The sequence below is a fragment of the Pseudoliparis swirei genome, chromosome 12, assembly GCF_029220125.1.
Source record: "Pseudoliparis swirei isolate HS2019 ecotype Mariana Trench chromosome 12, NWPU_hadal_v1, whole genome shotgun sequence".
In the NCBI taxonomy this organism is placed as follows: domain Eukaryota; kingdom Metazoa; phylum Chordata; class Actinopteri; order Perciformes; family Liparidae; genus Pseudoliparis; species Pseudoliparis swirei.
This window is the reverse complement of record NC_079399.1, coordinates 1,029,677-1,042,552: the sequence shown is the minus strand read 5'-3', so window position 1 is coordinate 1,042,552 and position 12,876 is coordinate 1,029,677. Positions and strand designations below refer to the sequence as shown.

At 45.5% G+C, this 12,876-nt stretch overlaps 1 protein-coding gene across 1 annotated transcript in view; it reads right to left on the bottom strand.

Moving 5' to 3' along the window:
* Positions 1 to 3,257: 3,257 nt before the first annotated feature.
* Positions 3,258 to 12,876, bottom strand: part of taf1b (TATA box binding protein (Tbp)-associated factor, RNA polymerase I, B) — a 14,433-nt gene continuing 4,814 nt past the window's right edge. The window contains 13 exon segments of the mRNA XM_056428874.1: positions 3,258 to 3,540; positions 4,088 to 4,235; positions 4,238 to 4,300; positions 5,494 to 5,574; positions 5,846 to 5,883; positions 6,404 to 6,578; positions 9,819 to 9,966; positions 10,345 to 10,444; positions 10,931 to 11,102; positions 11,205 to 11,310; positions 11,554 to 11,646; positions 11,712 to 11,809; positions 12,190 to 12,277. Of these exon segments, the coding sequence (XP_056284849.1) occupies positions 3,258 to 3,540; positions 4,088 to 4,235; positions 4,238 to 4,300; positions 5,494 to 5,574; positions 5,846 to 5,883; positions 6,404 to 6,578; positions 9,819 to 9,966; positions 10,345 to 10,444; positions 10,931 to 11,102; positions 11,205 to 11,310; positions 11,554 to 11,646; positions 11,712 to 11,809; positions 12,190 to 12,277 (1,593 nt within the window).

Sequence of the window (12,876 nt, the reverse complement as noted above, 5' to 3'; positions counted from 1 at the left end):
GGACGCGGCCGGTGACGCGATTGGCCCGACGCGGGCTGCGTGCCTGTCGGGGGGCGTGGCCAGGAGTCAGCGGTGTCACAGAAAACCCGCTGAACCCGGCGGCGCGCTCCCGAACTGGGGGAAAGGTTGGGCGGGCGAGGCGCGCGACACCAACCGGCCGCGGGGACGCGCCAAGAGAGAGAGAGGCGCGTGGCTGCTGCAGATTCAAGATAAACGTGAAGAAATATAACAACATGTAACACAATAAAACACGTTATTGTGATCTGTTGTTTAAGGGAGTTCAAACTAAATAAAATAAATATAATATAAATAACATCATTTTGATTTCTTTATTTATGTATTTTATGACTAAAGTTACGCTTCAACCTATTGGAATATAACAATATGTATTTAACTATGTTTGTTTATTAGTTTTATTGTTTCACAGAATAACAAAGATGTAACACTTCTTGATGTTTTTAGATTCCGTTTTGTTTTATGGCTGAAATAACAAATATAAATGAACTTTAGGAAATAATAACAATAAATATAATAATAATAACAAACTAAATCATAATAATAATAACAATAACAAATTAAATAATAACAACAATAATAAGTGTTTTTACATTAAGTTAATTTTTTATTGAGACATTCTGTAGTATACGAGGACCAATGTAAACACAGAGGAGGAGGAGGAAGAGGAGGAAGAGGACAACGAAGATGAAGAAGAAGAGGAGAAGGAGGAGTAGGAGGAAGAGGACAACGAAGATGAAGAAGAAGAGGAGCTCCACAAACCATTTCAGAGAATAATAAAACTGGAGGGTTGACATGAGGGCATCTTTACGAGGGAGGAGGGAGCAGGAGGAGGGATGAAGAGGGGAAGGAGGAGGAGAGGAGGAGGAGGGGGCGCTCTGGATGTTTAGACACAAACAAACATGGAGTAGAAGAAGAATCAGACAAAGGCACCTCCTCTTCCTCACCCATTCCCTCACACACTCTCGAGCAGCTCCTTTGTTATGGTTGTTAACCCTTTAAGTTGCAGCAGGAGGAGGAGGAAGAGGAGAAGGAGAAGAAGTGGGAAGAGAAGGAGGAGGAGGAAGAGGAGACACGTCTTCCTGTCTCCAAGCAGGACAAAGAGCTTTGTGTCTCAAGTGTTTGATGAAGAGGAGAATGTCCTCACTCCCTCATCGTCATCACATAAGCTCAACATGCTGCTGTAGAAAAGAGAGAAGAAATAACATATACTCTGTGTACTAGTACTCTGTGTACTAGTACTCTGTGATCTGTGATACTAGTATCATATACTAGTACCCTGTGAAACTAGTGTGATACTAGTACCCTGTGATACTAGTATGTGATACTAGTACCCTGTGATACTAGTACCCTGTGATACTAGTATGTGATACTAGTACCCTGTGATACTAGTATGTGATACTAGTACCCTGTGATACTAGTATGTGATACTAGTACCCTGTGATACTAGTATGATACTAGTACCCTGTGATACTAGTACGCTGTGATACTAGTATGTGATACTAGTACCCTGTGATACTAGTATGTGATACTAGTACCCTGTGATACTAGTATGTGATACTAGTACCCTGTGATACTAGTACCCTGTGATACTAGTATGTGATACTAGTACCCTGTGATACTAGTACCCTGTGATACTAGTATGTGATACTAGTACCCTGTGATACTAGTATGTGATACTAGTACCCTGTGATAATAGTATGTGATACTAGTACCCTGTGATACTAGTATGTGATACTAGTATGTGATACTAGTACCCTGTGATACTAGTATGTGATACTAGTACCCTGTGATAATAGTATGTGATACTAGTACCCTGTGATACTAGTATGTGATACTAGTACCCTGTGATAATAGTATGTGATACTAGTATGTGATACTAGTACCCTGTGATACTAGTATGTGATACTAGTATGTGATACTAGTACCCTGTGATACTAGTATGTGATACTAGTACCCTGTGATAATAGTATGTGATACTAGTATGTGATACTAGTACCCTGTGATACTAGTATGTGATACTAGTACCCTGTGATAATAGTATGTGATACTAGTATGTGATACTAGTACCCTGTGATACTAGTATGTGATACTAGTATGTGATAATAGTATGTGATACTAGTATGTGATACTAGTACCCTGTGATACTAGTATGTGATACTAGTACCCTGTGATACTAGTACCCTGTGATACTAGTATGTGATACTAGTAGGCACGTGCACAGGTAGAGTCCTAGTGGTGCTCAAGCTCCTCCCCTTTTGCCCTGGATGAGTAAAGGGCCCTTTTTGCTGGAGACACTTTTTTTCTTCATTAAGTATTTAATAATAAAAAATTGTCTCTGTCAAGTCCTCCCAAATGTGTTTGGATATCTGTCGGGGCATTTATTGGAGTTCTTGTGAGAATTTCGCCCCGACATGCGGCGCTCACGATACTTAAGTATGTCCATGTTTAACTGTACTACCTCTGAGGTACATGTAGTACTTTATACTGTACTACACTCAGAGGTACATGTAGTACTTTATACTGTACTACACTCAGAGGTACATGTAGTACTTTATACTGTACTACTCTCAGAGGTACATGATGTACTTTACTTAATACAAGTACATGATGTACTTGTTACTTGAAGTGCAGTATTAGTACTCGGATGATCAGAGTACTCGTGTTCTGTAACTTTTGAACGATGTTAGGACGAACACGTAGTTGTAAGTCTTTGTTCTCAGTTGCTATGGTAACCTGCTCTGCACACTGCGCGCGCACCAGACGTCGCGTGAGGACACGCTGCGGCTGTTGCCATGGTGATACTACAGAGCAGCCGTAGCTCCCGTCACGTCCGCTCGGCGATGCGTTCACGGTCGGCTCGTTGCTTCCGGCGTCCAGACAGGGATTTATTTTGCTGCGTCCTCAGATGACTTGTTTACGTTTTCATCTCGCGAGACTTTAAGAGAGAAATATTCACTTTGATATTTCTGTGGGTATGTATACTCAGATACAGTACTGATACCAGTGTACAAGTACTATGGTATAAGTACTGATACCAGTGTACAAGTACTATGTTGAGACGTTTGTCTGAGAATGTAAATAAATGTCTCAAAGTATTATATATATATATATATATATATATACATGTGTGTTTAATGTTTTTCAGGAACTAAAGAAATACTCAAAGCGATTTAACCCCAACAAAACATAAAAATCTGATTGTCCTTGAATGCACCGACGGTCACAGGCGGGAAACCGTTTCATCTCGTCTCTCCAGCTGCCCGTCCTCTCTGGGCGCTGGTCCTGGTCCTGGTCTTGGACTTGGACTTGGTCTTGGACTTGGTCTTGGACTTGGTCTTGGACTTGGTCTTGGACTTGGTCCTGGTCCTCCTGGCCTTGTTGATGAATCTGGTCTCCACCCTCAGCACCTCCTCCATCAGGTAGGCCGGCTTCACGTCCAGCAGGAAGCAGAAAAGCTGGAGCAGCCAGACGAAGCTCCGGGGCAGCGACGCCTCCACCTCCACGAACAGCCGGGAGCACATCCTGTGAGGAAGAGGAGCACATCCCGTGAGGAAGAGGAGCACATCCTGTAAGGAAGAGGAGGAGGAATACATCAAGTGAGGAAGAGGAGCACATCCCGTGAGGAAGAGGAGCACATCCTGTGAGGAGGAAGAGGAGGAGTACATCCTGTGAGGAAAAGGAGCACATCCCGTGAGGAAGAGGAGGAGGAGCACATCCTGTGAGGAGGAAGAGGAGGAGCACATCCTGTGAGGAAAAGGAGCACATCCCGTGAGGAAGAGGAGGAGGAGCACATCCTGTGAGGAGGAGCACATCCTGTGAGGAGGAAGAGGAGGAGCACATCCTGTGAGGAGGAGGAATACATCAAGTGAGGAAGAGGAGGAGCACATCCTGTGAGGAAGAGGAGCACATCCTGTGCTTATGACAGAAAAAACAGGACAGGAAGAGGAGGGTCTTAGGATAGGAAGAGGTGATAAGACAGGAAGAGGAGGGGCTTGGGACATGAAGAGGAGGCGATAAGACAGGAAGAGGAGGGTCTTATGACAGGAAGAGGAGGGTCTTAGGGTCGTACTGGGAGGCTCTGACCGCTGGGTGCCAGTAGGAGGCGTTGGAGGGGGCGTGGTCTCTCAGGCTCAGGACCCCGTCCAGCCTCTGGTGGTGCAGGCTGGGTCCGTCGGAGGCTCCGCCCCCCCAGCAGAACCTGAAGCTGGACGGGCCGAGCGCTCGCTGCCGGCCGGCCGGGAGGAGAGCTTCTCAAAGCAGAGCTGCACCTGCTCCGCGATCCCTGAGGGGGGAGGGATTATATACACTCAATATATATATATACATGTATATATATATACACTACCGTTCAAAAGTCTGGGGTCATCCAGACAATTTTGTGTCTTCCATGAAAAATCACACTTTTATTTATCAAATGAATATAAAATATAGTCAAGACATTGACAAGGTTAGAAATAATGATTAATATTTGAAGTATTAATTTTGTTCTACAAACTTCAAGCTCAAAGGAAGGCCAGTTGTAGCTTATATCACCAGCATAACTGTTTTCAGCTGTGCTAACATAATTGCAAGGGTTTTCTAATCAGACATTAGTCTTCTAAGGCGATAACACAATGTACCATCAGAACACTGGAGTGATGATGAAATGGACCTCTATACACCTCTGGAGATATGTCATTAGAAACCAGACGTTTCACCTACAGGTAGAAGAGTCATTTACCACATTAACAATGTAGAGAGGGTATTTCTGATTAATGTTATCTTCATTGAAAAAACAGTGCTTTACTTTGAAGAATAAAGACATTTCTAAGTGATCCCAAACTTTTGAACGGTAGTGTATTTATATATGTATATATACATACACACATATATATTTAAGTATATCTCCTTCTCACTCTTTCTTTTCTCAACAACACTTTTCTTGTTGCTGTCGGTGTGAAGAAGTTTCTTCTTCGGCGCCCACTGCTTCCTACAACACACACACACACACACACACATATACACACACACACACAGACACACACACACACACACAGACACATATACACACACAGACACATATACACACACAGACACACACACACACATACACGCACACACATATACACACACAGACACACACAGACAGACACACACACACACATACACACACACACACAGACACACACACACACACACACACAGACACACATATATACACACACACTATCATGAGATGAATACTTTATATACATACATATTATTATTATTTTAAGATAAATACTTTAAAATCTTTAACGATGATAAATAAAAAGAGTTCAAATGTATTTTACTATAAAAAGCCTCGAGAAATAAATAAAAGATAATAAACATGGTTTAAGGTGGACCACGGGCCGGGACTCGGGGACGAGACTGGGGCGACTCGGGGACGAGACTCGGGGGACGAGACTCGGGGACGAGACTGGGGACGAGACTGGGGACGACTGGGGACGAGACTGGTCTCTCCTCTGCTGCGACTGCAGAGACTCGGGCGAGACTGCACCACCCTGAACCACCTCCTCAGGCTGAACAGGTCTCCTGCCACACAAACACACGGGGTCAGACCTGGGCCAGGTCCTCAGGAGGTCTGGGGACCTGGGCCAGGTCCTCAGGAGGTCTGGGGACCTGGGCCAGGTCCTCAGGAGGTCTCCTGCCACACAAACACACGGGGTCAGACCTGGGCCAGGTCCTCAGGAGGTCTGGGGACCTGGGCCAGGTCCTCAGGAGGTCTGGGGACCTGGGCCAGGTCCTCAGGAGGTCTGGGGACCTGGGCCAGGTCTGTGTTGAAGGCTGGAGGAGCAGGACTCACTGGAGGCGTCCTGGTCTCCGGCCTCGCTGGACAGGTCCCTGAGAGACAAGACGGGTTTCATGGAGTGAATGACAGGAAGTGGATGTGTGATTGGTTTCTCAGACAGGAAGTGGATGTGTGAATGGTTTCTCAGACAGGAAGTGGATGTGTGAATGGTTTCTCAGACAGGAAGTGGATGTGTGAATGGTTTCTCAGACAGGAAGTGGATGTGAATGGTTTCTCAGACAGGAAGTGGATGTGTGAATGGTTTCTCAGACAGGAAGTGGATGTGTGAATGGTTTCTCAGACAGGAAGTGGTTGTGTGAATGGTTTCTCAGACAGGAAGTGGTTGTGTGAATGGTTTCTCAGACAGGAAGTGGATGTGTGAATGGTTTCTCAGACAGGAAGTGGATGTGTGAATGGTTTCTCAGACAGGAAGTGGATGTGTGAATGGTTTCTCAGACAGGAAGTGGATGTGTGAATGGTTTCTCAGACAGGAAGTGGATGTGTGAAGTGCATCACAGCTGGATTTGTTGCTTTAAAATGAATCCCACCAATGGGGCGAGTCGGCCGCCTCACCATTCGGTGTGGTCGTCCAGGCCGAAGAGCAGCTTCATGGTGACGATGACGAGGGCGGCGGCCTGCACATCGTACCGCGGCAGGAAGGGGAAGACGCGGCGGTGAAAGGTGAGGCGCGCTGGAGACGCCAGACCAGCGCGCTCCATCAGCCTGCACACCCACGGGTGGAGCTCGTCTAGGGGGAGGAGCCACAAGGTAAGGGACTAGCAGCAGTACTCGTAGTACCAGTCGTACCCGTAGTACTCGTAGCACCAGTAGTACTCGTAGTACCAGTAGTACTCGTAGTACCAGTAGTACTCGTAGTACCAGTAGTACTCGTAGTACCAGTAGTACTCGTAGTACCAGTCGTACTCGTAGTATCAGTAGTACCAGTAGTACTCGTAGTACCAGTAGTACTCGTAGTACCAGTCGTACTCGTAGTACCAGTAGTACTCGTAGTACCAGTCGTACTCGTAGTATCAGTCGTACCAGTAGTACTCGTAGTACCAGTAGTACTCGTAGTACCAGTAGTACTCGTAGTACCAGTCATACTCGTAGTATCAGTAGTACCAGTAGTACTCGTAGTACCAGTAGTACTCGTAGTACCAGCGCACCGTGTATCAGTAGTACCAGTAGTACCGTAGCAGTACCAGTCGTACTCGTAGTATCAGTAGTACCAGTAGTATCAGTAGTACCAGTAGTACTCGTAGTACCAGTAGTACTCGTAGTATCAGTAGTACCAGTAGTACTCGTAGTACCAGTCGTACTCGTAGTATCAGTAGTACCAGTAGTACTCGTAGTACCAGTAGTACTCGTAATACCAGTCGTACTCGTAGTATCAGTAGTACCAGTAGTACTCGTAGTACCAGTAGTACCAGTAGTACTCGTAGTACCAGTCGTACTCGTAGTATCAGTAGTACCAGTAGTACTCGTAGTACCAGTAGTACTCGTAGTACCAGTCGTACTCGTAGTACCAGTCGCATACAGAGTACCAGTAGTACCGTAGTACCAGTCGCATCGTAGTATCAGTCGCATCAGTACCGTAGTACCAGTAGTACACGTAGTACCAGTAGTCCTCGTAGTACCAGTCATACTCGTAGTAGCAGTAGTGCCAGTAGTACCGTAGTACCAGTAGTACTCGTAGTACCAGTAGTACTCGTAGTATCAGTAGTACCAGTAGTACTCGTAGTACCAGTCGTACTCGTAGTATCAGTAGTACCAGTAGTATCAGTAGTACCAGTAGTACTCGTAGTACCAGTAGTACTCGTAGTATCAGTAGTACCAGTAGTACTCGTAGTACCAGTCGTACTCGTAGTATCAGTAGTACCAGTAGTACTCGTAGTACCAGTAGTACTCGTAATACCAGTCGTTCTCGTAGTATCAGTAGTACCAGTAGTACTCGTAGTATCAGTAGTACCAGTCATACTCGTAGTATCAGTAGTACTCGTAGTACCAGTCGTACTCGTAGTACCAGTAGTACTCGTAGTACTCGTAGTACCAGTAGTACTCGTAGTATCAGTAGTACCAGTAGTACTCGTAGTACCAGTAGTACCAGTCGTACTCGTAGTATCAGTAGTACCAGTCGTACTCGTAGTATCAGTAGTACCAGTCGTACTCGTAGTATCAGTAGTACCAGTAGTACTCGTAGTACCAGTAGTACTCGTAATACCAGTCGTACTCGTAGTATCAGTAGTACCAGTAGTACTCGTAGTACCAGTCGTACTGCCGCACCAGTCGCAGTGCCAGCGTACCGTAGTATCAGTAGTACCAGGTGCAGCAGTACCAGTAGTACCAGCAGTACCGTAGCATCAGTAGTACCAGTAGTAGTACCAGTAGTACCCAGCAGTACCGTGGTACCAGTCGTACCCGTAGTATCAGTAGTACTCGTCGTACCAGTAGTACTCGTAGTACCAGTAGTACTCGTAGTACCAGTAGTACCGTGAGTACCAGTCGCACTCGTAGTATCAGTAGTACCAGCAGTACCGTAGTACCAGTAGTACCGTGGTACCAGTCGTAGTATCAGTAGTACCAGTGCACCGTAGTACCAGTAGTACCGTAGCACCAGCCGCATCGTAGTATCAGTCGCACCAGCAGTACCGTAGCACCAGCAGTACCGTAGTACCAGTAGTACTCGTAGTACCAGTCATACTCGTAGTATCAGTAGTACCAGTAGTACTCGTAGTACCAGTAGTACTCGTAGTACCAGTCGTACTCGTAGTATCAGTAGTACCAGTAGTACTCGTAGTACCAGTCGTACTCGTAGTATCAGTAGTACCAGTAGTATCAGTAGTACCAGTAGTACTCGTAGTACCAGTAGTACTCGTAGTATCAGTAGTACCAGTAGTACTCGTAGTACCAGTCGTACTCGTAGTACCGTAGTACCAGTAGTACCGTAGTACCAGTCGCACCGTGAGTATCAGTAGTACCATAGTACCAGTAGTACCGTGAGTACCAGTCGTACCGTAGTATCAGTAGTACCAGTAGCACCGTAGTACCAGTCGCTCGTAGTATCAGTAGTACCAGCAGTACCGTGTACCAGTCGCCTCGTAGTATCAGTAGTACCAGTAGTATCAGTAGTACCAGTAGTACTCGTAGTACCAGTAGTACTCGTAGTATCAGTAGTACCAGTAGTACTCGTAATACCAGTCGTTCTCGTAGTATCAGTAGTACCAGTAGTACTCGTAGTACCAGTCGTACTCGTAGTATCAGTAGTACTCATAGTACCAGTAGTACTCGTAGTACCAGTAGTACTCATAGTACCAGTCGTACTCGTAGTACCAGTAGTACTCGTAGTACTCGTAGTACCAGTAGTACCAGTAGTACCTGTAGTACCAGTAGTACCAGTAGTACCAGTAGTACCAGTAGTAGTACCAGTAGTACCAGTAGCAGTACCAGTAGTACCAGTAGTACCAGTAGTACCAGTAGTAGTACCAGTACCAGTAGTACCAGTAGTACTCGTAGTACCAGTCATACTCGTAGTATCAGTAGTACCAGTAGTACTCGTAGTACCAGTAGTACCAGTAGTACTCGTAGTACCAGTCGCATCAGTGTACCAGTAGTACTCGTAGTACCAGTAGTACCCGTAGTACCAGTCGTACTCGTAGTATCAGTCGTACCAGTAGTACTCGTAGTACCAGTAGTACTCGTAGTACCAGTCGTACTCGTAGTACCAGTCGTACTCGTAGTATCAGTAGTACCAGTAGTACTCGTAGTACCAGTCGTACTCCTAGTATCAGTAGTACCAGTAGTACTCGTAGTACCAGTAGTACTCGTAATACCAGTCGTACCCGTAGTATCAGTAGTACCAGTAGTACCAGTAGTACTCGTAGTACCAGTAGTACCAGTATTACCAGTAGTACTCGTAGTATCAGTAGTACCAGTAGTACTCGTAGTACCAGTAGTACTCGTAGTACCAGTAGTACCAGTGCTGTGTTACCGGGCAGATTGGCGTCCATCAGGTAGCGCAGGCTGAGCGCAGACGGGTGCAACAGACTCTGCCGGCTGATTGGAGGAAAAGCAGGAAGCTGCAGGAACAGGATGAGAGCGCGAGCATCGCGGTGCACCACCCGGTGGGGAGGGATGCTCTGGGGAGCGAAACAAGCACCTCTGAGCCACACTGTGACCACAGGACTGATTCAGGACTGATCACAGTATTGATTCAGTATTGATCACAGTATTGATCACAGTATTGATTCAGTATTGATCACAGTATTGATCACAGTATTGATTCAGTATTGATTCAGTATTGATCACAGTATTGATTCAGTATTGATCACAGTATTGATTCAGTATTGATCACAGTATTGATTCAGTATTGATCACAGCATTCATTCAGTATTGATTCAGTATTGATCACAGTATTGATTCAGTATTGATCACAGTATTCATTCAGCATTGATTCAATCTTGATTTCAGTATTCATTCAGTATTGATTTCAGTATTGATTCAGTGTTGATTCTGACCTCCACTCTGAAGATGAGAGCGTCTTTTCCTTCCAGCCTCATCTCGTCAGGAAGCTCCTCGTAAGCGTTCAGGTACGGGACGTGACCTTCATTCACCAGCCTGAAGACCACAGACAGTTGTGTGTGTTACCTGAGCAGGTGTGTGTTACCTGAGCAGGTGTGAGTTACCTGAGCAGGTGTGTGTTACCTGAGCAGGTGTGAGTTACCTGAGCATGTGTGAGTTACCTGAGCAGGTGTGAGTTACCTGAGCAGGTGTGAGTTACCTGAGCAGGTGTGTGTTACCTGAGCAGGTGTGAGTTACCTGAGCAGGTGTGTGTTACCTGAGCAGGTGTGTTACCTGAGCAGGTGTGTGTTACCTGAGCAGGTGTGAGTTACCTGAGCAGGTGTGAGTTACCTGAGCAGGTGTGTGTTACCTGAGCAGGTGTGTGTGTTACCTGAGCAGGTGTGAGTTACCTGAGCAGGTGTGAGTTACCTGAGCAGGTGTGTGTTACCTGAGCAGGTGTGAGTTACCTGAGCAGGTGTGTGTTACCTGAGCAGGTGTGTGTTACCTGAGCAGGTGTGAGTTACCTGAGCAGGTGTGAGTTACCTGAGCAGGTCGCTGAGCGTCAGCGGCTCCTCGGTCCAGACCAGGGCCAGGTGGATCAGGGCCAGAGTCTTCTTCATGCTCATCAGATCGTGTCGGCTCCTCCTCAGGCGATCCGTCAGGTAGTGGGCGGCGTCCAGAGAGCCCGAACACGGCGACCAATCAGAGGAGCTCCCTGTGAAGTCACACGCTGCTCCTCAACCAATCGTACGAGCACACCGACGCTTCCCACCGTGGACGCGATGTGCCGCCGTATTGATGATGGATTCGGGCTCACCTGCGGTGGAGCCGGCGGCGCTGGAGGCATTGGTGTCTGCGTCCGTCTCGCTGGCCGAGAGGACGGACGCCTCGGCGGCGCTGTCAGAGTCAGAGCCCGGAGCTCGCTGAGGAGAGGTCATCATGATGACGTCATCACTTTATGTTCATAATAACAATAACAAGCATAATAATAAGAATAAGATAATAATAGTTAGTAATAATAATGAATATGATAATAACCATAATAATTATTAGAAGAAGAATAATATGATAATAACCATAATTATTATAATAATAATAATAATTGTAATGATAATAATAATGAAAATATATTAAGAGCCATGCGACCACCAGGTGAGTGGACTCACCACCCTGAACCGGGCCGTCCTCATGGGGTTGCTGGTGTAGGCCTGGCGGCTCTTCTGCAGGTAGATTCTCCACAGGTGACTCAGCACCTGGTCCTGAAACAACAGCTCGGTCAGCAGCTCCTCCTCGGCAGGTGACCGTGAGGAGGAGACCAGCTGACCTTGAACCGGGGGCTGACTCCCAGAGACAGCAGCGCATCGGCCTGGTTCCTCAGGATGAACTGGAAGCCCTCACACACCACCCACTGGCGGCCGCGCTCTGCAGCACACAGAGGTCAAAGGTCATCGCTTAGCAACAAGAACACAACAATCTGCTGCTTCACTCTTCAGAGCTGAGAAGTGGATGAAGACAGAAACATTATTTACTTTAATTTAACTCGAATAATATATTTAATAAAAATTATAATACATTGATTAAAAAATCATGACATCGAATTATTATTAAAATAATCTAATAGTAATTTATAGAATTATAATAATGCATCTAATAAAATCATTTACAATATTTATAATATATATCATAAATAATAATAACAGTAATAACTCTCATACATTTAAAGTAATAATAACTTGTGTAATAATTATAACAATAACTTTAATAATACATATAATAATAACAGTGAAATGAAAAACACAGACCGGGCCTCTTGGTTCTGGTTCCCCGGCCGATGGTGGAGATCCTGGCGGAGCCGAGGGTGAAGGTCGGGTCCACCACCTCTCTGGTTCTCTGAGTAGTTTGATCGTGTTATGAACATGTTATAAACATGGACTAAACATGTTATAGACATGTTATAAACATGGACTAAACATGTTATAGACAAGTTATAAACATGTTATAAACATGGACTAAACATGTTATAGACATGTTATAAACTTGTTATAGACATGGACTAAACATGTTATAGACATGTTATAAACATGTTAGACATGGACACATTGGACTTCATTTAAACAGGGACACAGCTGCCACCTGCTGACCAGCAGCAGAACTGCAGCCTCAAGGAAACTAAGAGAAAACTTTCCAACAAAGTTTTAAAGAAAATCACAAGCTGGATTTTTTTTTTTTTTACAGAAATATATTCTGATAATTTCCCAAAAATGTGCTTTTGATAACTGAATGCAAGAATTACAAAAGACAAAAGTTAAATGTTGTAGAGCTCATGAACAATAACAAGGTGGATCCACTAAGATGACACTTTAGAGCAGACACGGGCAAACTACGGCCCGCGGGCCACATCCGGCCCGTTAGGCTTTTTAATCCGGCCCGCCGAACTTGTCTAAATCGCAGCTTTGTTTACTTCCGGTGTGCGTTGGCGCGGAAAGAAC